General features: G+C 56.8%; 2 protein-coding genes across 3 annotated transcripts in view; one reads left to right on the top strand and one right to left on the bottom strand.

The window, feature by feature from the left end:
• Positions 1-705: 705 nt before the first annotated feature.
• AOC1 (amine oxidase copper containing 1) lies at positions 706-6,813 on the top strand. Of its 2 annotated transcripts, none has more exons than XM_089531485.1 (5): positions 706-755; positions 1,781-3,356; positions 3,850-4,138; positions 4,688-4,820; positions 4,971-6,813. In XM_089531485.1, exons 2-5 carry the CDS (start codon positions 1,799-1,801, stop codon positions 5,247-5,249), a joined length of 2,259 nt encoding a protein of 752 aa, XP_089387611.1. In that variant the 5' UTR covers positions 706-755; positions 1,781-1,798; the 3' UTR covers positions 5,250-6,813. The 2 variants fall into 2 exon arrangements, with proteins under 2 accessions (XP_089387611.1, XP_089387612.1); XM_089531486.1 differs by lacking the exon at positions 706-755 and adding an exon at positions 1,462-1,476.
• A 3,082-nt stretch (positions 6,814-9,895) lies between these two features.
• The window catches only part of KCNH2 (potassium voltage-gated channel subfamily H member 2), an 84,622-nt gene continuing 70,089 nt past the window's right edge, over positions 9,896-24,428 (bottom strand). The window contains exons 9-15 of the mRNA XM_089533971.1: positions 21,922-22,174; positions 15,608-15,801; positions 15,400-15,499; positions 13,586-13,864; positions 12,061-12,256; positions 10,973-11,174; positions 9,896-10,532 (exon numbers count right to left, since the gene is read on the bottom strand). Of these exons, the coding sequence (XP_089390097.1) occupies positions 10,347-10,532; positions 10,973-11,174; positions 12,061-12,256; positions 13,586-13,864; positions 15,400-15,499; positions 15,608-15,801; positions 21,922-22,174 (1,410 nt within the window). The 3' untranslated portion in view covers positions 9,896-10,346. The remainder of the gene's footprint in view (positions 10,533-10,972; positions 11,175-12,060; positions 12,257-13,585; positions 13,865-15,399; positions 15,500-15,607; positions 15,802-21,921; positions 22,175-24,428) is intronic.

The raw sequence follows: 24,428 nt of genomic DNA, 5'->3' as shown, positions 1-24,428 counted from the left end.
AGCCCTAAGTGGGAAGCTGTACCATCCCCACAATAGGCACGAAGGGCACACAGAGAGAGCGCCAGAGCCAGCACTAGAGGAGGCTGAGAGAGAGTGACCTGCCCAAGGTAACCAGGGCTCTCCATGGAGGGCGATCGTGGGCTCTGCCAGGCCGCCTTGGCCTGGGGGGCTGGGGGCTGGGGGGCTCTGTGTGGGGCACCAGCGGCTGGACCTAGGGCCCAGAGGGCCTGGCAGGAGGGGAAGGGCCCTCCTCATGCCCCCAACACTCCCTGGGAGGGGGCTGTGGCTCCGGAGGGCAGCGTTGGCCCTGGAAGCCCTCCGGGGCCCTGGGCATCCCGCTCCCTCAGCCCCACCAGCGAGTTTTGGGGAGAGAGGGGCTGGAGGCAGGGAGGGGCTCCAGGGAGGGCCAGGGGCACACTCTCTCAGCCTCCGGAGGAAGAGCCCTGCCTGCCGGGGGCCGGGGAAGGCCCTTCCTGCTCCAAGGGGCTCTTCTCCTCCGCAAAGGCTGCGGCCGAAGCGGCTGGCGAGGCTCCCTCTTGCCCTCCCCGCGAGTGGCATCCCTCTCCGCCGGAGGGCTCTCGGGGCACCTGGCCTGGCAGCCCCCTGCCCGCCCCCTCGGGGCTCCAGCCAATCAGGGCCCCTGTCCCCGCCCCCTCCAGGTGAGCCCCCTCCGCCGCTGGGCCGCCCGAGGCTCAGTCCGCCCGGAGAGGAGCCCCGGCCGGGAGCAGCCCCAGAGCCAGCCAGCCAGCGAGTGAGTCAGTGAGTCAGCGGCTCTCCCCTAGCCCTCACCCCCGACCCCGGGCGCCCCCTCCTCGCCAGCCTCCCTCCCTCCCTCCCTCCCTCTCGGCTTCCGCCCGATCCCTGGCTCTGGACGGCTCCGAGGGAAAGCACTCTGCACATGCTCGGGGCAGCCTTCAAGGAGGGCCTGCCATCTCTGCCCCAAGGAGGAGGAGGGCCCCTCTGGCTGGAAGGCCCCGGGTCTAATAGCCCACCGCCTGGATGCCCAGCCCTCCTCTGCCTCCGGAGCCTCTTCCAGGGGGCACTGCCACCCAGCCCTGCCCCTCCCGCCCTTCCCACTCAAAGCCCCAGGACCACCCCTCCCAGGGTCTGGGGGTCTGGGCCATCCTGCCCTAAGTCGGGCCCAGGGCCAGTGTGTCCTTCCTTTCCCAGAGGCTCCAGAGAGGGACGCAAGGGCCATAGGCCAGGCCAAGGGGGGTCTGGGTGGGAAGGCTCCCCTTGCCCTCCATGCCACAGGTGCCCTCACCAAGTGCTGAAGGGCCTCAACCCCCGCCCCCCAGCCATGCCCATTGCCCATCTGCCCTGGCACTGACCCAGGAGGAGCAGGGGGCCTGTGCCATGATGGACTCAGACAGCCATGGGCTCCATGACACCCTGGACCTGCCACTCTAGTCCTTCTGCAAGGACTGCCCAGACCTGGACAAGCTCAGGTCAAGCAGAGGAGAGGGCAAAGCGCTGGTGAGCGTGGCTCCTCTAGGGCCACAGGGGAGGAGGCGCAGGGCATTTCCCTGCTAGAAGGAGCGCCTGGCATGGCTTCCTTGCCCGCCCTTTCTTCCCGCCTGCCTTCCTTCTTCTATGCTTCGGTGCCTCTTCCACCCTCACCTTGGTAATCGTCTCCTTCTTCCTTTCACCAACTGGACACCTAAAGCCCTCACTTTCTGGCCACTGGCATTTCCTGGAAGCCATAACTGGCCAGGAGGGACTTGGCATAAGGGCTGCCCTGGCTTTCTTCCTTAAAACGCCTCCTCCTCTTTTCCTCCAGCAGGACCTTGGAGTCAGGATGGGTGCCCTGGGGGTGCAGCTGGCAGTCATCGGGACACTGATCCTCTTGGCACGGGCGGCATGCCCTGGCCCCGTCCCTCCATCCCCGGAGAAGACGTCCATCTTTGCTGACTTGACTTCCGCAGAGCTCCGTGCCATCCGGGACTTCCTCACCAGCCGCCCGGAGCTGGACCTCCAACCCAACCGAGGAGGGTCCCCGGGGGGCTCCCTCGCCAGGAACAGCCTCTTCCTGGTGGAGCTGCTGGCCCCCAAGAAGAGCCAGGCTCTGCGCTACCTAGACTTGGGGGGCCGCCTCCCCCGCCGAAAGGCCCGGGCGGTGGTCTTCTTCGGCTCTGGGTCCAAGCCTAATGTGACTGAGTATGTGGTGGGCCCACTGCCCAGGCCCACCTTCTATCGCCCCTCTGGCCACCCGGTGGCCTACACTGCCAGGCCGATGTCTCGGCTTGAGTTTCAGTTCCTCATCAGGAGGCTGGCAGACCTCCTGGAGCCCCTGAAGGTCTTCCTGATGGACATATCAGGCTTCAGTCTAGGCAGCAACTGTGGCCAGAGATGCCTGACCTTCACGGAGGTGGCACCTCGTGGCCTGGCCTCGGGTGAACGCCGCACGTGGCTGATGGTTCAGCGCAATGTGGAGGGCTTCTTCCTCCACCCAGTAGGCCTGGAGGTCCTGGTGGAGCACCAACAGCTTGACCCACGCCTTTGGTCAGTGGAGAAGGTCTGGTACAATGGGCAGTACTTTGCCAGCCCCCCAGAGTTGGCCGAGCAGTACGGCCGGGGTGCAGTGTCCGTGGTCCGCCTCCCACCACACCCAGAGGAGAGCCTCTTCTCCACCTTCGTGCCACGCAGGGACTTCACCACTGGGCCCCCCACCGACAAACCCGGGGCCAAGGTGTGTGAACCAAGTGGGCACAGCTATGCCTTGTGTGGGAACCATCTGGCCTACAGTGGCTGGAGCCTGGCCTTCCGCCTCCGCAGCTCCACCGGTCTGCAGCTCTTTGACATGCGCTTCAATGGAGAACGCGTGGCCTATGAGGTGAGCGTCCAGGAGGCCATCGCTTTCTACGGGGGCAACTCTCCTGCCGCCATGCAGACCAAGTACATTGATGTGGGCTGGGGCATGGGCTCCGTCACGCATGAACTGGCCCCAGGCATCGACTGCCCCGAGGTGGCCACCTTTGTGGATGCCTACCACTACTATGACGCTGACGGACCTGTCCGCTATCCACGTGCCCTCTGCCTCTTTGAGCTGCCCACCGGCGTGCCACTCCGGCGCCACTTCGACAGTGACTTCCAGGGGGGCTCCACCTTCTACGGTGGCCTGGAGGGTCACGTGCTGGTCCTGCGCAGCTCCTCCACCGTCTACAACTACGACTACATCTGGGACTTCCTCCTGTACCCTAACGGGGTGATGGAGGCCCGGGTCCACGCCACGGGCTACGTCCACGCCTCCTTCTACACCCCCGAGGGAGTCCGCTACGGATCTCGCATCCAGGCCCATCTGCTGGGCAACCTCCACACCCACCTGGTCCATTTCAAGGTGGATCTGGATGTCGCAGGTGGGTACAGGCTCAGGAGATGGGGGATGGGATGGGGGGGTCATGCAGGGTTATGGGGGGTCACACTTGCAGGGCAGACCCCCCCCCCCCGAATGTTTATTCAGTTTTGCTGTGGTTTTGTCTCCCTCCAAAGGCAGCTTCACATCCAGTTTCACGTCTCAGATACTTCTGGGATTGAAAATATTTGTTTTGCTAAAATTATGTCCCCACTCCCTGAAAGTTCAGACCCTACAAGGCATACCTTACCCTCCCCCCCCCCCCCCAATTTTGTTAAATATTGAGAGGTGGAAGGACCTCTGGGGCATCCATCCTTTTGCATAGCCCTTGCAGTGTTTTCTGATGTGTGTGTGTGTATGTGGGAGAGCCCCCACTGTCACGTGGGGGCTGGATTAGATAGCCCTTGGGCTCGCCCTCCCCAGTGATGCAGTTGCCACTGTCCTCTCCTTGCCCTTCTCTCCTTCCTTCCTTCCTTCCTTCCTTCCTTCCTTCTCAGGCCCCAGGAACAGCTTTGAGACAATGGATGTGGCCTTTGAGAACATCTCCGTCCCCTGGGAGCCCAGCCAGCGCCTGGTTCAGCCCTACCTGGACCGCCAGCCTCGCCTGCGGGAGCGCCAGGCTGCCTTCCCCTTCGGGAAGCCCCTTCCCCGCTACCTGGTGTTCCTCAACCCCACCCGGAAGAACCGATGGGGCCACCAACGCAGCTACCGCCTCCAGCCCAACTCCCACGCTGACCGCGTCCTCCCGCGGGGCTGGAAGGAGGAGAACGGTGTCTCCTGGAGCAGGTGAGCTGGATGGGGGCAGAGGGGCTTCCAGCATGCTCCACATCCCTCCAGGCAGGTTCAGGAAGTGATGGGATCTTGTGTTGGGGCTCTTGGGCTGCAGGGCCTGCCCTGGAAAAGGGGGAGTCAGACTGGATGACCCCAAGAGACACCTGAACCTGCGGCCTGAGCTGCTTCTACCATGGATGCTGGAGGGTTCTGGAATACTGCCTCTGATGGTCAGAGCAGCCCTGGGCAAAGGGTCCCCAGCCCACAAATACCTTTGTTGGCCCACAAATGCCCCGTTATTTATTTATATAAGTTTCTTATGTCCTGTTTTGTTCCCAATAGGGAACCCATATTAAATGAATTAAAACAAAGCATACAGTAATGATTAATTATCATTAATTGGCCTAAACCCTGTTGCACTGACGCTGTGGGGTTGGCCACAGAGGGTTCAGGCACCCAGGAGGAGGAATTGGGGGTGGGGAGGGGTCTCCTTCTCCTCTTCCCAAGTATGGGCATGATGCCCCCTTCCTCCATCCCACCCTCATGCTCCCCCCCACGTGGCAGGTACCACTTGGCTGTGACTCAGCAGCATGACAACGAGGACACCAGCAGCAGCCTCTACATCCAGAATGACCCTTGGCAGCCCACCGGCTCCTTTGAAAACTTCCTCCGGAACGACGAGAGCATTGAGAACGAGGTGAAGTGAAGGAGGGGAGGGGGCAAAGGGGGGAGAGGGAAGACCTCCACCCACCCATCTGGGACCCCTGCCAAGGGGCACCAGTCTGGTGTGGGCTTCAGTGGGCCAGGAGTGACCAGCAGGGTCTCCCTCTCTCCCTCCCACCCACAGGACTTGGTGGCCTGGATGACGGTGGGCTTCCTCCACATCCCTCATGCGGAGGACATCCCCAACACGGCCACCCCAGGCAACATGGTGGGCTTCTACCTGCGTCCCTTCAACTTCTTTGATGAGGACCCCTCTGTGGCCTCCAGACGCACTGTCATCGTGCAACCAGCCCCACCGGGGAGCAATGAGGGGGTCCACATCCAGCGCTGGGGTCCAATGGCCTCTGAGGTCTGCTTTTTCCACGAGCCCTTCAGCTACAATGGGACCTACTTGGAGGAGTAGCAGCAGCAGTGGGGCCTCAGGAGGCATGCCCCCCCCATGGCAGCCATGTCCATCCTCTCCTGTCTCCCCACGGAAGGTCCACTGGGTCATCTACAGCCCCTGGGGCAACTCACCCCCCCCATAAAGGAAGAGCCTCCATGGGACCAGGCCAGTCCTTCCCCCTGGCCTTGGGAGACCCAGCCCCACGGCTTAGAAGAGAGGTGGGCATGAAGGCTGGAGAACAGTCAACTCATGGACAAAAAAGGGGCCTCTCCAGAGCCAGAAAGCCCAGTTAGGAGACCCCTGGCCAGACTAGAACCCCCTTCACTCAGGACTCCTGCACAAAGACCACACATGGCTGCTATGCGTATGTGTGCATGTGTACAAACCAACCACAGGTGTGTATTCTTGGGCAGAGACCCAAACTCTTCATTTTTTCCACAAGGACTTTCTCACAGGAGAGAAAAATTGTAAAATTCTTTGCTCTTACCAGAATGAGTTTAAGGAAGATTTGCATTCCTACAAAGGAATTCTTTCCTTCTCTCTGGCGAGCTTTGTGTCACAAAATCACACAAAGCAATATTACCTGGGTGGCCACCCCCCAAAAAATTTCCCTCCTTCGGCATGAAATCCAGGGCAGTGGAGGGATGTGAACTGGTGGGCAATGACCGCCAGCCTCGGCTCAGGTGGCTTTTGTGAAGGATTGGAGGAAGGCAGAGGTCAGGAGAGGCCATCCACGAGTGGCTGCGGTCCCCAAGGCTGAAAGAGGAGGTCCCTGTGTTTGGAGCCCCCTAGACCACCCACTCTGGGCTCCCCAGGATGCTGGAGCATGTAGTCCCCTGGGGCGCTTAAGCAGTACTGCATGTCTGTGTCCCAACCAGGCCCCGAGCCACCACCTCCCTTCCTTCCTTCCTTCCTTGCTTCCCCATGCAATGCATTTATATGAGGCCTTAAACTAGGGCTCCCTGTCCATTCCCTCCCAGCACTGCCCCTTTCAACTTTCAAGGAAAACTCACTGTGGGCCCACTTCAGGGGTTCTGGGTTCCAGTTCTGCAACCAGGACCATTGTTGTCCCCCCTTGCCCCTCTGTGCGAATGGCAGGGAGCTTTGCCCTGGCCCTGAGTGCATTTCTTAGCTCCCTTTTCGCAAAATGAGAACCTTACAGCCTGCCTCACAGGACTGTTGTGAAAACAAGCAAGAAAACCTGTAAAGCACACTCTTAACTGGGCTGAGTAAGCCTACCCACAAACCGCACCAAAAGTGAAGAGTGTGTGCCATTGTAGCCAGGGAGGGCACCTGCCCTATAGCCAGTGGGGCAGGAAGGGAGCACCATCTGGAGAAGGCAGAGGTGGTGAGGGGGCTGCCCATAGTACTCACTGTCTGCCCCACTGCCACTGCTGCTTACTTGCTGCCCACTTTGAAAGGGAGGCAGTCAACTCAGTGCAATGGACGATGTGCTCCATCACCCATCCCTGCCTCCCAAGTAGTCACTGATACCCGAAAACCTCCAATCCCTTCATCTCCAAGATGTACCAAGAGGGGGAGAAGGAAGAAGGCCCCCAACCAGCTGCCCCCTCTTGAAGTGCACAGGAACATGGGGGGCTCCCTGGGTAGGTGGGTGGGGGACAGGAAAGAGGGGCCACGGGGCCCTTCCTGCGAGGATGGCTAGGGGATAAAAAAAGACTGCCCCCCTTGAGAAGGCCTTCCTGTGCCAAGTTGCTATGAGAAATAAACTGGTGTCAGAGCCATGTACCTGCGCAGTGCAGAAGGTGGGTCTTCTTCCCGGCCCAAATGCAAAGAGCCCTCCAGCCATTGCCCAGGGGCTCATCCTGAACTTGGCTAAAGACCATCTTTTAAGCAGTGCCCATCCTGTGCCACCAAGATCCCTCCGCACTGGGCAGAAGACCGGTTGGCCCCTTGCACCCGCTTGCCAAGGTAGGAGCAGGTAGGGCAGTAGTCACACCTTCAGCATTGGCTGGCAAAGCTGGGCCCTCAACTGGTCAGAGGTTCTCAGCGGGAAGAAGCAGAGAAAGAGGCAGAGGATGCATGGGCGCCAACCAGTACATGGACATTTGTGTGTAATCCCATGGTCTTAATGGCAGAGCTCTTTACTGGGAGGGATGCAGCTCAGCTTTCAATGGGGTTTGTGCCCCAGAGGGGAACAGTGTTTTCCCCCAAACCTTTCTGGGCTGTTTTCCAGGGTGAAACCCTCCAAAGGGACATGTGCAAAATTTGGTTTTTGTTTTAAATAGTATGGTCACTCAGTACAAGTGACCAAGACTGATAGTAAAATCATTGCAAAAGCTCCTCCTGGAGGGCTTGGGACCAAAGGGCCTGGCAAACCCCAGATTGAAGTGGGCGCCAGAGCTCGGTTTCGCCCAATAAAAAGCTGCTGTGTTCTCCTGCATCTACCACTTTGCCGCCCTTAGTAACAGTCAAAATTACCCGAGTGGCCAACCCCCTCCCAAATGCCCCTCTGCTGGCAGACGTATAGTGCTGGAAGGGGCTGCAAGGCAAGGGTTTATTTCATCCAACCCGCTTCTGTCATGCAGGGATCTGCAACTGAAGCCCAATCTCCGTTTAAGCAGGAGAGTGCTGGACGGTGGAGCAGGGACCTCAAGATGGCTGCATCCCCCTTCTCAGGGGTCCCTTCTCCAAACTCAGTGCCCCCAACAATCCCTGTAGGGCCCCCTCCACCCCACAGCTATGTCCCAGCTCTTTCCTGTGGCTTTTTCTCACCATCTACCTTTGCCCCCAAATGCAGAGTCCCATGCCGCCTTGGGGGAGCTTTGTTTCTCTGGACCCTGGATCTCGTCTCTGGGGGTCTCGACCTTTGTCTTGTCAGTCCCAGCGTCACTTTTCTGGGCTCCATTGCCTGGGAGGAAGGGATGGTGCCAGTGACCCCCACCCTGTTGCCTCCTGAGGCTGAACAATGAGGATTACAATGGCATTACAGAATCATCCAGTTTGAAGGGGACCCAAGGGCCATCTACTCTGACCTCCTTCTGTCATGCAAGGCTGCCCAACTCAGGCCCTCCTGAGGAAGGAGAGTCCCCCACCCTCCAAGGCAGTTTTTGATCTTCTTCCACTAAACAACTCTTAACCCCTGGGGAGTTCTTCCTGCATGAAACCAGACGTTCAAAGAAAGTGGCATGGGGCATATGGGCAGAACCAGTCTTTAAAGGGGGGGGGGGTCAGGGGGCATTTCCAGTCAAAGCTCCGGCTGCCAGGGCAGAACTGGAGGGGGGCACCCAGGGGTCTTCCCCTTCTCAGGGCATCCCTTCCACCCGCATGACATCCCCCCCCCCCGCCCCAATATAGACAGATGGATCAAAAACAGGTGGACAGCAGGCATCCAACTTGGAAGTTTATTGGGCACCAGTTGCTAATGCTGAGTACAGCATGCAGGGGAGGGATGGGGGGAGGAGGTGGGGTGGGGGTCACGTGCATTCAGACATCAGGGACCAATGGGGCATGACTTAGGCCTGGAGCCCGTTGGGCCACCCATGGGGGGCCTCCAGGAAATAGGGGTCTTGAGGGGCCCCATGGCTGGGCTGATGCCCATCCTGTTCAGCCTCTGCAATGGGTTTGGGTGGGTTAGTGGGGGGGCACTCAGCAGAGCCCCTCCCCCTTGCTCTTACATCTGGATGGCAGGGCTGTTTTGCTGAGGGAGGAGCAACGGCACAGAAATACACCTGCACTGCCTTCCATTTGCCTTCAAGAGGACAACCTGGGTCAGAAATGATCCTTGCAATGGTGGGGGGGGGCACATGAGCCCATGGAGAATTGGGCCCAGGGTGCTGTTGGCGGAGTGGGGAGACAGATGAAATGAATAGAGACACATTTCAAGGATGGGGAGATAAACTGGACTTGGAGGAGTTCCTTTTCGGACCGCAGCTCCCAGAATGGCTGGGAGATTGGGGTGGGGGCACAATTGGAAAAAGTAACTTTTGCAGTCTCTGCCCAAACATGTCCCCTACCAACGTGTGCCAGGGTGTGGGGCTGCCCATGGAGGTGAGGGAAGTGTGCCAGTTCTTCCCCCTCACAGAATGACCTCCATCCCAGACGCGAGGATCTCCTGAGCAGTCTCCTCAGCCTCCTGTATGACCATGGGGCTAGGGGTCAGTTACCCTCTTCCTCTGGGACCCCCCAATGCCCACCCACCTTCTCGCCCCAACTCCCAGGAGCCCCCCACCCACCTTGAGCTCCAACTGGTCTCTTTCAGGGCTTTGACTTGACCACCGGCTGCCCCTTTGCAGGGACCCAGAGGAACCTGGAGGGCTGGGCGGGTGGTTACCCGCAGGCAGGCCCCACCAGGGATGAGGAGGGGGAACCCTGCACAGAAATGGGAAAGGGGCAAGGCCTAGGTTGAATTGGGGGAGACATGGGCAGAGATAGTTGGCGATTGGTGTAGCCCTCCTGGCACAGAACAAGCTGCATTGGCTGCAAAGTGGCCCTGTGCCTCACCTCAGGGTGCATCTCTCTTGTTCACAGACACATTCCCCTACACACACACACACAACCTAGAAGTGAGTCAGCCCCCCCCCTCAGGGAACGCAAAGGGACAGGAGGGGTATTAGGGAGCAAAATCATGGGAGACCCCCACTCCCTCCCAACCCACAGAGCCTCCTGCCTGAAAGCCAGACCCCCCCTGACCCCCCCCCCCCAGTCTGGATGGTTAGGGTTGCTGGAGGGGCAAATGGTGGCTCACTCCCCCTCCTCTGGCCACCTCTGCCATCACCGGATGCCTCTGCATGTCCTGCTGGTCTCAGGTGATAGATATGTCTGGGGTCACAAGGGGGGGGGGAGTTCTAATCCTTATCAGTATTAATATTATTATCTGTTGTTACTTGTTATTACCACTATCCCTGCAAGCAGACCGTCTGTCCATGAATAGTCCTTGCCAGCTCACCGGCCAGTGGTCACCCTGGCTGCTGGCCCATCCCTGTTAGGCCGGCTAACAGCAGAGCGAGTGTGGGCTGGACCCTCACCTGGCCACAGCCCAGAACGGCCTTCCTCCTCAGAAGGCCTGAGGGGCCCCCCTGCCCACAAGATGGTGGGGGGGTGGTACCCGACTCCCAGAGCAGGCCCTCCACTGGGGCCTTACTCAACAGGCCATTAACTGCCCGGGTCCGAGCAGTGTCTGTGTAAGTCCGTGCAGGAGTCCGGGAGGGTGGCGGGTGGCAGCTGACCGGGCAGAGAGAGGCGCCGGGGGATGGGCAGCGGGGGCTCCACCAACAGCACCACATCGCCCTTGCCAAGGTAGGCCGCTGGGTCCAGGCAGGGGGCCAGGAAGTCTGGGACCTGAAGGGGGATCAAGAGGAGGATAGGGTCGGCCAAGGGAGGTTTAGGCGGGGAAGCAGAGGGCACCCCAAAGGACACACTGGGGTCTCCCAACCCCAACCCCCAAGTCATCATCATCATACCACTGATATTTCTCCAGCACCACCATCATCATCATTGCTTTGGCAGTCTCTCAAGACTCACCGGCTGGTGTTTTAAACCAGGTTTTAATCCAGAATCCAGGAATCAGTGACATTTGGTCAATCTGCCACTGGCCAATCAGTGTTTTGCTAAATTCCAAGCCAGAGCTGGGAAAAGGGTACATTTCTTTGGTCTAGTCATTTTGCTATGAGGATCATTAGTCCCCACAAATAACTTCTCCAAGCCTTGCATGCGGTGCAAGGATTGGGGCCTGGCAGGCTGGACATGGGCACCCGGGCACAGGGGCACATGTGTCTTACCTGAGCCGGGATATGCAGCGCCTGAACCTCTGTGGGGCCGGCCAGCAGGGGCCGATCCCCAGGAGCTGTCTCAGGGGCCGGAGGTGGTGGTGGTGGAGGAAGAGGAGATGAGACTGTGCTGTAGGCGGGTGGCACCAACACTGCCTGGCGCTGCAGGAGCTGCAGGATGGTTGCCACATCTGCGGTCAAGCGGCTCTCCAGCCTGCAGAAGGAAGGACAGGCAGAAGGGTGAAAAGGGGGGGGGGAGAGAGGGCGAGAGGCTGTGCGTGCGTGTGGCCGGGGGGCACTCTTCCTACGGACTCCCCTGTGCCCCACATCTAAACTATTCAGGGGCTGACCTCAGGGCAAAGTGCCTGGAGGAGTGAAGGGAAAGGGACCCACATGCCATGGGGGTCCTCAGGAGAGTGGGAGCCTCACTCAACAAGAAGGGACTCCCTGTGCCCCCCAGACTTCCACCATCCTAGGAGCTGCAAAAGTAGTTCTGATGTTTTACTCTTAATTCTAGTTGCATGGGGCCTGGTTCTGAGGTGGACTCTGCACGTCCTCAGAGACACCATCTCCTTCAGTATTAGCACTGCTTCACACCTTTAATGGCTGAGCATGCCCACATTGAGCTCTGGTCTTGGCACAAGGGTCAGAAGCCAAGCCTGGCCTGGCTGGGGCCAAAATCGGCTCTGTTCAGGGTGCATCCCTGCTTCCAGTCTCCTCTCCCTGCCTCCAGCCTCTAGTCCATTTCTGCCACAACATTTCCAAGAAATCCTTGTTTCTCTGGCCCTTCTTGTTGCCTGGATCAGCCCCAGAAGGAAGATACAAAGCAACAGCAAAGCAGAGAGTATCTCTGAGCATTTATGGAGGGTGCATAACACACAACAAGCAACCTCCTTCCCCTTTGCGAATTTGGGGCACAAATCCCAGGACCCTTCTGTCTCTTTCCACCTAGAAATGGAGCCTCAGCCCCCAAAGGCCCAGCAAATGACCCCTCAACCCTCGCTTCCACCAAGACGCTCAAGTCCTGGCAGGAATGGAAGAGGAGGTGCCCCGGTGGGCTTCTGCCTGACCCATCACCTTTGTCATTGCTGCCGTCGTACCTGTTGAGCTGCTTCTGGAGCAGGTCCATGCGGCCCTCCAGCTCGGATCGGTGCCGGTGGCTCAAGGGGTTGGTGCCGGTCAGGGGGATGTTGAGGGCGGTGGGTGGAGGGACTGGGCAGCGGGGCAGCACCTGGTACTGACGCTCCCGGCCCTCTCCCCAGAAGCTGAAGATGTTGGAGACGCCCGAAAAGGCCCCTGCGTGGCAAAGGAAGAGGAAGAGGAGGAAGGGGAGTGCCCCCCAATGCCATCTTGCCCTCAGGGGGTCCCAGGGACAGAAAGTGGCAGTGCCTGAATTTGGACAAGGGAATGGGCACATTTGGGGGATACAGAAGAGACTACACCTTCTGTGCCTGCTCTGTTGGCATTAGCTACCCTTTGCTGCCTCCGTCACGTAACAGTTACCAACCCAAGGAGCACAGATTTTATAGGGTTCTTCTTGTTTCCCTACTTTTTAAATTACTGTGTTATGATTTGTGTCTGTTTTCCTTCTTATCATGCATCTCTGCTGAATGGCTCACTAAGACGGTGAGTGTGAGCCAAGTGCTGCCCTCCAGATGCTGTTGGACTGCAACTCCCATCAGTCCTCCAGCCAATATAGTCAACGGTGAAGAATGCTGGGACTTGCACTCCAGCAGCATCTAGAGCGCAATGGGGAATGAAGTATCAGGTGGATCATTAATGCAGAAAAATCCCCCCTAAAAGGGACTCTCTGCCTTTTCTCCTCCAGGGCTCTTATTTTTTAAAACAGTCATGCCTTTGATTTCCCCTAGAATTTCTGGATTTCATTTTGGAAGCAATGCTGGGCAAAGGCTGACCACACATCTTCCTTTTTGAGGACCTGCCCTACATTTCAACATTCTGTCCAGGCGGAATTCCAAAATGTCCTCCATTTTGATCATGGTTAACAGAGCCCAGGGACGTAGCCAAGGGGGGGGGGGTTCTTGGGGTCCAGACCCCCCCTTCCATTAGAAAAATGAATAGTGCGTGCTGCTGCACCGCCGCGCCCAAGCCCCAAAATAATGGTGGCACTTAGTCTGAACCCCCCCTTCCTAAAATCCTGGCTACGTCCCTGCAGAGCCCAGGTGCAGTGGTTAAATGCCTGTATTGCAGCCACTCGCTCAAAACCATAAGGTTTGTGAGTTCAATACCAGTGAAAGGGCTCAAGCTTGGCTCAGGCTTGCCTCCTTCCAAGGAGGTGGCTAAAATGAGTACCCAGCTTGTTTCCCCTCCAAGAAACAAATGTGTCCTGAGCTCTGGGTGTGGGTCTTGTCTGCTGCTGCTCCTAGGAAAAAAGAACTTTAGGAAGACCTATTCTATCCTTTTATTTCAGAGAGGCCAACTAGACAGATTAATTGAAGGGGGACAGCAAATGGGGCGTTATTCAAAGGGCTCCTTAACCAAAAACAAAACAGCTTCATTTATATACTGCTTCATACTGAACTAATAGTGTCTAAGCGGTTTACAACTGTAGGCGAGCTGTGGCTGCAGACCCCCAATACCCCCCCCAACCCCCCCCAGTCTTACCTGAGAGAGGGTTGCAGGGGTCGCTGCCCTTCTGCTCAGCCGGAAGAGGGGAGGGGGGCTCGCCAGGGGTCATGGCCGGCCCGAAAGGCGATGGCAGTTCTGTGGCGCTGGGGAGTGGGACGTGGCCATCCTCCTCTTCATCGCTCGAGGGTGGGCTGGAGGCCACTGAGCTGCTGAGGCAAGGATCCCACCTGGGTGGCCCCCCGGGGCCCTGGCAGTTCTGGCCCAGGTGCAGCGCCTTCTGGGGGGCCCTCATAGAGTCTCCCGTCTTCTCCTCGTCTGTGGGAAGAGACAGTAGGAATTGGTGAGCCAAATCCTGGCAAGAGCACATGGGCAAAGGAGTGCTGGCAGCCCACCTCTGACCATTCATGCAAGCCCCCTCCCAGCCCTGGGGTCCAAAGTGGGAGAACATGCGGGCTGCTGGGAAGGAGGGAGCCAAGAGGGCTATCAGTCAATGGGGGTCCTGAGATCAGCCCTGGGCTCCTCCGGAAAGCAACAGCGAGGGCAGGTGGCACAGTCCTCAAAGGGTCATGCTCTGAGTGGGACTTCTGGATGCTAATTTCTATTTCGCACTGATGGGCCATTGCAGAAAAGTCCCCTCCCTAATTGCAAGCCCCCTTGATGAAACACTAAGCATGGGCAGGGAAGTGCCAAGCCATGTATGTGTGCATGCATGTGCCACAAATCTCTCATTTTATTTCACTCATCCCCAAACACGCACAACATCCCCTGCAAGGGCAAAGGCAGAGTTTGTAATCATAGAATCACAGAGCTGGAAGAGACCACAAGGGCCACCCAACCCCATTCTGCAACGCAGTGACACCCATCAGTTTAAGATGCTCAGGTGGCAGTGGTGAATGGGAGATGGTTTTAACCCATTTGGACCTTCAAAGAGGACTCAGAAGCATCTGTTCGTGGAGTATAAGGCCATCTGAGTAAGGTGAGGCCCAAGCAGTCAGTCCACTTGGTACCAAAGTTGCACCAGCGGCACAAGTGGCCACTGTGATTCTGAGCCCACTTCCAAGTTCTAACTTCCCTGCAGGACCCTCTTCCCCCAAAATAGCCTGCCCACACTTTTGGAGATGTCTCCCACTCATCCACACCGTGAAGACCATAGTCTTGGAATGTACTGGAGATGTGGCCTTTTCAAAGTGGTACCATGTAACACCTCTGCCATGGCAGCACTGCCACTTGTGGTCCATAAGACCCCATCAGTGCAAGCCTTTGGGAAAACTTTGGAGACTTAATTTCTCTGTTTTGCTGTTCTCTGGCTAACTGTGTGTGCAGCAGCAGCTGCTGCTGGAAGAAATCCAAACTTGAGAAAGTGAGCCAGCTGCAGGGCTAAATAAGAGGTGCCTGAGTGACTCTTTTGCAAAGTGAGCCAGCAGGACATTCTTCTTACTAAGTGCCTCATGTATATGAATGGCAGATGTCCCAAATGTGGTGAGGACTTTATCACATGGGGAAATCGGGGATTATCCCGTGAAACCCACATGATCGTGATTAAGATTTTAACATGACGTTGTGATTAAAGCATCATTGTCCGGGAATAACTAGGGAATAACCAGCAACAAATCATTCACAGGGAAATCCCGTGAATGCGTGACAGGGTCATGTTTCCTTCCTGTGCCCTTTTTAAGGTGCACAAAGGCCCACCTCTCTGGGGGTGCAGAGTGTGATGGCAACACAATTCCAGGCGGGTTGCAGCCAGTCAAAGAGATGCCAGCCTTCTGTCTGCGTCACACACAGCTGGTGGTTATTGTGAATGGTAAGGAAGAGGGGCGAAAGGGGCCCCGATCCCCCACTGTCCTTACCTTTCTCGGTCCGCCGGCGGAAGGAGAGCTTGCGGCGGCGTAAGCGGTTGAAGCCGCCGTTCATTTCATCGCTGCTCGGTGAGCCTGGGATCATGTTTGTCTGCAATGCCAGAGAAGGCGCATTAACTGCCAGTCTCAAAATGGATGGGGGGGGGTGTGTTGAGGCATGTGTGGCAGGGCAATTCCCCCCCCCCCGAGCAAAACTCACATCTCGTAGGTTGAAGGTAATCTCCAGGTTGGACCAGAAGTGGTCGGAGAACTCGGGGTACATGTCCAGCACCTCCAGCAGGTCTTCCCGGTGGATCTTGTGCAGGTCGCAGTAGGTCAGGGCTCGCACGTCTGCATTCGACTTGCCAGGCCGCGCATACAGGTTCAGTGGCTCCCCAAAGATATCATTCTTCCCTAGGAAGAAAAGGAAAGGTGGTTGCATAAATACATAATAAATAAAGATTTTATTTGTATACCACCCTTCTAATGGTGAGGGCGGTGAACAACATATTAATAACAATACAAATACAATTACAATAAATATTAAAATACTATACAACCATATTAAAACAAAACTAAAACCCCATCAGCCAGCTGCCATTGCCGTCGAAGGGGGGGAAGACTAGCTGGCGCTTGATTCGGGGAATGCTGATCGGAATAGGAAGGTTTTTAGTTCCCTCCTAAACTGGACCAGGGAGGTGGCCGAGCGGAGCTCTATGGGCAGCGTATTCCAGAGGGCCGGGGCGACGATGGAATATGACCTCCTCGTTGTGGAGGCTAGTCTAGCCCCTGGGACCCTCAGTAGCTGCTGCCCAGATGTTCTGAGTGTGCGGGGCGGAATGTATGGAGAGAGGCGGTCCTCCAGGTATCCTGGGCCCAAGCCATGTAGGGCTTTATAGGTTATCACCAACACCTTGTACTGTGCCCGGAAGCGAATGGGCAGCCAATGCAGATCTTTAAGTATAGGTGTAATATGACTGGCCCTGGAAGTACCAGTGACCAGTCTGGCTGCCATATTCTGTACCATCTGTAGCTTCCGGGTATGGTATAAGGGTTGCCCCATGTAGAGCGCATTGCAGAAATCCAATCGAGAGGTTACCAGAGCATGTACCACCGTTTCAAGGTCTCTCTGGGCCAGGTATGGGCGCAGCTGGCGAATGAGCCGAAGCTGATAACAGGTGCTCTTGACCGTCGCATTCACCTGAGATGTGAGGTGAAGCAACGAATCAAGAAGCACCCCCAGACTGCGCACGGAGTCCTTCACAGGAAGTGTGATCCCGTTCAGGACAGGTGGAACCACTGCCATTCCTGGACCAGGGGAACCTATCACAAGTACCTCCGTTTTCTCTGGATTCAGACTGAGTCGGTTTTCCCTCATCCAGCCCATTACCGACTCCAGACAGGCCACGAGAGGAGAGACGCCATCCTCGGTCACTGCATCAGTCGGAGACATAGAGAAGACTATTTGGGTGTCATCAGCGTACTGATAACCCCGCGCCCCATGTCTCCGGATGATCTCTCCCAGCGGTTTCATGTAAATGTTGAAAAGCATGGGAGACAGAATGGCTCCTTGAGGGACCCCAGATGTCAGGGCCCTCTTATCGGAGCACACGTCTCCCAGCTGCACCATCTGGAACCTCCCAGAGAGGTAGGATCGGAACCACTGGAGCACAGTGCCCCCGATTCCCACCTCTGCCAGGCGCTCCAGAAGGATACCATGGTCTATGGTATCGAAAGCCGCTGAGATGGCCAAGAGCACCAACAGAGACACGCTTCCCCTGTCAATGCCCAGACGGAGATCGTCGACCAAGGCGACCATGGCCGTCTCAACCCCGTAACCTGCCCGAAAGCCAGTTTGAAATGGGTCCAGATAATCCGTTTCATCCAAGACCGATTGAAGCTGGATTGCAACCGCCCTCTCGATCACCTTCCCCAGAAATGGCAGCAGCGAGACTGGCTGATAATTACTATGTATCAGGGGGTCGAGGGAGGGCTTTTTTAGCAGCGGTTTTATAGTGGCCAATTTTAAGCTGGATGGAAATTGCCCATCCCTCAAACATGTATTAATAATCCGGTGTAACAACGAGGTTACCACCGGTCCCCCCTGAGCCGCTAGCCATGAGGGACAGGGATTGAGAGAGCAGGTTGTCTTCCGAACGCTTCCAAGGATCTTGTCCACATCATCGGTACTGACCAACTCAAACTGATCCAGTTTAATGGAGTCCACGGAGGCTCTGGATGCCTCTACCCTTGGTTCTGCCCTAATGCCGGCGTTAAGACCTTCGCTTATCCGAGAGGTTTTATCCGCGAAGAAGTTGTTAAATTGGTCACAGCAGGCCTTAGAAGGTTCAAGGATCTGGTTCAGAGTGGGAGGGAGCTGAGTTAGCTCCCTGACCACTCTGAACAACTCTGCTGGACGCGACTCCGCGGACGCGACACGAGCACCATAGAACGAGTATCGCCTCTCCGTAGTCCTCCAAGAGGCGGTCTAGGAGAGTCTTGTCGGCTAAGCGTAGGTGTTTCCGCCAGCGGTGCTCTAGCCGTCGCAGGTCCCGCTTCCTCGCCCGGAGATCTTCCGTATACCAAGGCTTACGTTTGGAAACAGGCCTGAGAGGACGCTTGGGAGCGATACTGAATATAGCCCTAGAAAGACCGGTATTCCAGATACCAGTCAGGGCATCAACAGAGTCGCCGTCACTTCCAACCATGTATCCCTCTAGGGCTTCCTGGAACCTTTTGGGTTCCATCAGCCTTCGAGGGTGGACCATTCTAATAGGTCCACCACCCCCGGGGGGGATCTGGGTAGAAGCCTTGATTTTTGCCTCAACCAGGAAATGATCCGTCCATGGCAGGGGGGAAATATTAGTTATTTCCGCCCACGGATTTTCCGCATCCGTACAAAAAAACCAAATCCAGTGTATTACCCGCAAAATGCGTTGGACCCGCAATCAGCTGGGACAGGCCCATGGCCGCCATGGTATCCATGAATTCCCGAGCCGCACCGGATAGAACATAGTTGGCCGCGAAGGGGATGTTGAAGTCACCCAGGACTAGCAGCCTGGGTGTCTCCAGCATCAGCTCCGCGACCAGCTGTGTCAGCTCGTTAAGGGAGTCCGTTAGCGCACGGGGTGGCCGATACACCAACAGAATCCCTAGACTGTCCCTAGCCTTCAGGGTCAGGTAAATACACTCGATAAAAGAAGTTTGTCGGATGTGGTTCCTGGTGAGAGACAAGGTGTTCTTGTGGACCAAGGCAACACCCCCCCCCCCCCCGCCCACCTAACCTGGGCTGGTCCTTCACCGAAAACCCGGCAGGGAGGGCCTGTGCCCACACAGCATTTCCCTCAGGCCCAAGCCAGGTTTCGGTAATGCAAGCCAGGTCGCTATTACTGTCCTCCAGCAGATCATGGAGGATGTGGGACTTGTTGTTGATTGACCTGGCATTGCACAGGAGCAGCGACAGGGTTTGTGGCACGGTTGGAATGACCCTCAGGTCCCTTTGGTTAGGAGGGGGACCGGAAGGAGAGATAGATATTAAGCATCGATCTCGCCTTCCTCTGTAACGCAAGTCCACCTTCCTACCGCCATACCTCCCCCTGCCCCACACCACCTCAATAGCGCATGCTGTGTGTGTGTGTGTTTTGGGGAGGGAGTGTGGGTGACCTGCAAGGCCAAGCTCAGGACTTGGTCATTGGGACAGGAAAGGACAGGGAAGGGGAGAGAGAGAAGGAATACCCCTCCAGACCCAATCCTCTAAAGAGATGCTTCTGCTTCTCTGGAAACGATCCTCTGCTGCTCCCTTCTAGCATTGCAGAGTTTACAAATGAGAAACAAGGGTCAGTCCAGGCTGGCCAGGACCCCTGAGGCCACATGGCCTATGCAAGGAGCATCTCTGTTCTTGTGACAGTTCTAGACCCCTATGAGAACCCCAAAACCTTGGAAATCTCACAAGGTTTACTGCCGCCAAGCTGAGGGCCCAGTTCAGCCTGGCGCATGAAGAGTAGGCAAAAGCCACACACACACATCATACACACACACACACGACACACATTTGATGTGTATCTTGCAGGGTGTGAGTCTGACCAATAGTTGAACATGCAGGATTTTTGGCATCCTCTTCAATGCCCACACGGGACAAGCTTTTTGTCCCTTAAATAAGGGCCACCGCTTGCAACAAGGGACACCAAGCACCCTGTGCCCCACATCCTTCTCTGCGGCTGGGATTCTGGTGCAGCCGCCACAAGTCCTGGAACGCAATGCGGGAATCACCAAGAAGATTGAGCTGTGGAGTTCCTTTGTGGCATAGGACTGGTCTGGATGATCTTGTGGCCCCTTCCAACACTATGGTCTTGTGAACCCCAACAGAAACGGGTCCTGAAGAGTGGATTTGCATCCAACAGATGCCCAACAAGAAGCAAAAGCTACTAGCCAGGTGTGCCCCCGCTGACCTGGGGCAAAGCCACCCACAACTGGGTGATTTGAGGCACAACCAGGGTGAAAAACTGGGCAAAGGGGAGCAGTTATTCCCTTTTCATGGTGGGTGGTAGGGGAGACACACCACTCTACTCTCTTCTGGACAGTTTCTAAAAAGCAACTTGTACTGAACCTGGGGCTTTGGCTGACCAATTCCAATGCACTGGAGGGTCTAAAAAGGCTTCTGCTTTTGTGGATGCAGAATCAACGCCCACAACATCCAAAGACCCAGTGTGTGTGTGGGTGGGGGGGGGCACCCAGAGTTTAATTCGGTTTTAATGTTGGATTGTCAGGAAATCTTTGCAGGAGACTAGGCTGCAGTGTTATATTTCTCTTTCATAATTTTGGGCACTTCTTCCCTCGAGGCACAGCTTCTGCAGCATCTGGGCACATTTCAGTCCCACAGGAATAAAACCCATCCAGGTATTTCCAGGTGGATTTGTGCCTCTGTTCTCTTTCATGGGGAGGGAGGAGCGCCCATAAATCAGAACGCCCTGATCAATGGCAGGGTCCAAAGGTCCCAGAGGCAGCAACTATAAATATACTGGGGTGCCCCACTTTTGGGAAAGAGGCATGGCTGGGAAGACAGACAAATGCCTCATGACCTTGTGTCTCTCAAGATTGTGCTGGATTTGAGGGCAAACCCATTAGCTCTCTTGGTGACTCTGAACACCGCTGTCCCAGGGAGAAAAGGCTGGCCAGAGCAGAGCGGTTGCCTGATCCTCAAACCAGAGGAAGGAACCCCTGGGACCCTGTGCCAAGGCTTCCTGTTGGAACGAGAGCCAGGCGAGGGACCCAATTGACCATCTGCAAAGGAGCCTTGTGCCAGAAAGTGGAGCCCAAGAGACCCCTGCTTGGAGGGCAATGCAAGGCCAGACTCAGGGGGCCAAGACCCCTGGAGCAGTCACACCAGCGGCAAGGAACCCAGTGGGCATAAGCCTCCCCAAGAGCCAGGCCCCTTTTGGGCTCAAGAAGGGGGCAGAGGGAAGCTCTGGACACCATCCTCAAGGGGTGGGTGGCTTCTAATTCTGCTAATTCCCCAAAGTCCTAATCCCAGCATTCTGTAGAACTGAGCCAGAGCAGTTAAAATGGCAGCAAATACACCTTCCTCTCTGGTCAGCATTGGGAACATCAAAACCTGAATGGACCATTGTGCTGAGAGCCAGAAGAGATGCGGGAAGGACCCTTTCTCTCTCTGCCATTGAGTGCTCTCCCCATCATCCCCAGACAGAAACACAAGGACTTTTCTCTGTCTCTGGCCAGAACAAAGTGGTCAGTGGCCGTACCAGGGAGCCAAGGAGGGGACCTTTTTAGACACACACACACTTGCAGCAGTTGAAATCTGGCAGAAAGGAGACTGATGGGGATGATGGGGAGAGAAGAGAAACCCCCATCTGCAAAATCTGTGCCCCTCCCCCAAAGAAAAGAAAAAGACCCTTGAATTGGGGGTTGTCTTTTGGCCTTTCCTGGCAAGGGAGAGTGCAGCACTCGGCTCACTTGGGTTGTGGCTTCAACACATGTAGCGCGTGCCAGAGTTGTGCTACAAGGTGGGCAACGAAAGTGGGGAGGGGGTGGTGAATTGTGCCTCTAGATGGGGTTTGGAGTCCTTAGCATCCTGGCCAAATGTCTCCAGCGGCAAAGGAAGCGTTCGTTGATAGGAGTGACTTTTTGCTAGAAACACTCTTTTTGCACTGGTTTTGCAGTTTGAGGCTGGGAAAAGATCTGAGAGCCGGGAGCAGACTCCTTCCGACATTTTCAAGGCCCTGGGAGGGGGAGAATGGGCTTTGTTTTCCTTTCTTTCCTTCTGTACGCTTTAACCCATGGGAGCCCATCTTCTGGTGGGAGATGCACACCAGACACGGGCCCCGTGTAGCATCTATGGGGAAATGGAGCATTGGCAGGGACAATCTGGTCAGAATCAGTTCTTTGGGTGCCCAATTCTCCCCTTGGCTGTGAGGGGAGGCTGGAGCCCCTCAGCGAAAGGGCTGTGATGCACCTCTGCTGGGGACCACCATCCCAAACAGAGTCCATAGGCAAGCGCCATGCTCCTCCCCATCTCACCTAGGATGGCCACCACCACGTCGCCGCGCAGGATCTCGATGGAGCCGCGGGAGATGAAGTAGAGGGCGGTGAGGACGTCCCCGGCATGGACCAAGGTGTCCCCCGGGGGAGCGTGGGTGGTCTTGAACTTCATGGCCAGGGCCCGCAGGCAGCCCTTGGTGGCCCCCTTGAAGGGCCGGCAGTTCTGCAGGAGGCTCCGGTTCAGGTGGAGGCAGATGTCTGCCTGGAGGCACTCTGGGAAGCCCTTCAGCACCTGAGGCAGGGGAAGCAAGGAAGACCCTCAGGAGGGACACCAGAAGGGGCACTCTCTGGCCAGGCATCCTGGGGAGAGCAGTGGACCGAGGGCTCCCTCGCAGGGTTAGGGTCAACCAGAAGGGCAGGGCATGGACTTTGTGGAGTTCCATCCCTGCCACTTTTACCCCGCCTTTTGCCCAGGGTCTGCCGTTCTCTTCATACTCCTACTTTCATCTTCCCAAGAACCTGGCCAAGTAGGTTCCATTACAAGAATGTGGCCTGAGGCCAACTGGCAAGCAAGGATGTCCACCTGTGGCCGCAACAGTCCAGCCCAGTGCAGTAGTTCTGCATGCGTAGGCTTGCCATATCCCGCCTGGGGGCGGGACTTTCCCGGTTTGGAGCAGGGCCGCACGGTCACGGCCCGGTTTGGCCCCATCCCCGGGATTGCCCCTGCTCCCGGGCGAGATATAGCAAGCTGAGGGAGGCTTTCGCTTGCCGCTTGGGCCCAGGCTTGCAAGGAAAGCCTCCCTGAAAGGGAGGAGTCCCTCTCCGCCTGGGCTCCGCCCCCGCCAAGGGCGGGGCCCAGGCCCAGAGGGAAAGCCTCCCTGAAGGGGAGGAATCCCTCTCTGCCTGGGTTCCGCCCCTGCCGAGGGCGGGGCCCAGGCCTGCAGGGAAAGCCTCCCTGAAGGGGAGGAGTCCCTCTCCGCTTGGGCTCCGCCCCCGCCGAGGGCGGGGCCCAGGCCCAGAGGGAAAGCCTCCCTGAAAGGGAGTAGTCCCTCTCCGCTTGGGCTCCGCCCCTGACGAGGGCGGGGCCCAGGCCCACAGGGAAAGTCTCCCTGAAAGGGAGGAGGCCTTCTCTGCTTGGGCTCCGCCCCCGCTGAGGGCGGGGCCCAGGCCTGCAGGGAAAGCCTCCCTGAAGGGGAGGAGTCCCTCTCCGCTTGGGCTCCGCCCCCACTGAGGGCGGGGCCCAGGCCCAGAGGGAAAGCCTCCCTGAAGGGGATGAGTCCCTCTCCGCCTGGGCTCCGCCCCCGCCGAGGGCGGGGCCCAGGCCCAGAGGGAAAGCCTCGAAGGCTCCTATTCAAATGTAGGACACAAAAAAAAATGTGTCCTACATTTGAACATTTTGTCCTACATTTGTCCCGGTTTGGAGGTCCTGATGAATGGCAACCCTATGCATGCGGAGCTATGCTACGGCTGGCCATTCCTTGACCCTCGGACCTTCCTGTGCCCCCCAATTGATATTCCATGACTGATGAGAAAGGTGGAGGATTGGAGAAGGGTCTGGCTATGGCCCTGTAGTCAGAGGCAAAACTATGACAGCACCTAATGAGGCTCCCATAGGACACCAGTGAAACCCAGCTGACAATGTAGTCATTCCCTGTCATGGCTACGGGTGTTAAAACGCTGTTGATGTTGCGCAGCGCATGAGGGAACACGCCAACGTTTGGCGCCAGATTCTCCACCTTCGTGACCGTAGTCAGCAGCTTGGAGAAGCACCTCTTCCTTTCTTCGTGAGCAAAGAGACACTGTAAACCTCTCTCAGATGAGGCTTTTATCCTTAGAAGAAGTTCCACTGTGTGCAACTCTATATACATGGACACCCTCCACCACCCACACTTGTAGCAACCCTCTCTGGGATAGAATGCTCAAAGTCACTACTCTAGCCAAGGCTCCATGAGGCCTACTAGGCCTTGCCTCTCCCTCTGTGCCACAAAGGACCCAGCCTCCCTCCTGAGTGACTCTTCAGACTGGAGGCATTCCAGAGGTCTTTTCAGCCCTTGTTGACTATCTCTTGAGGTCGCTTCCTGCTTAAATGCCTAATCATTATGGCTCACAGTCACCCTTTAATGCCTGGTTACTATTTAAACCCACACTGAACATTTTCCTTGTGACTCTATATCCCAACAATGGGGCCAGAGCCAGATGCTTTTCCAGCGCCCCTCCCACCCTCACCAGTCATGGGATGGCCATGGAGGGGGCTTCTGCAGTGACCCTAGAGTGGGTTGTGGGTGATGATGGAAGAGGATACCAAAATGCGCAGCTACAAGGTTGCTGTGGACCTGCGTATGCCGCTAGCAGGATGCCTCCATTGCTCTGCTCTTAATGCCCTGGACACTTGACGCTTACTCTGGCCGTTTTGGGGCCTAGTCCCACCTTCAGAGGTCCTTTGGGTCCCATGCTCCCCCAAAGGCCACACTGCGCATGCATTTCTAGCCTCAGTGACCTCACTCTATTCCTTTATTGCTTGGGACTGGAGATGCAATGTTTCTGGA

This window comes from Sceloporus occidentalis, unplaced genomic scaffold (assembly GCF_023333645.1).
Source record: "Sceloporus occidentalis isolate IW3139 unplaced genomic scaffold, rSceOcc1.0.p SCAF_7, whole genome shotgun sequence".
NCBI classification, from domain to species: Eukaryota; Metazoa; Chordata; class Lepidosauria; order Squamata; family Phrynosomatidae; genus Sceloporus; species Sceloporus occidentalis.
Note: the sequence above shows the minus strand (reverse complement) of the source record. Positions and strands in the feature narration are given on the sequence as shown.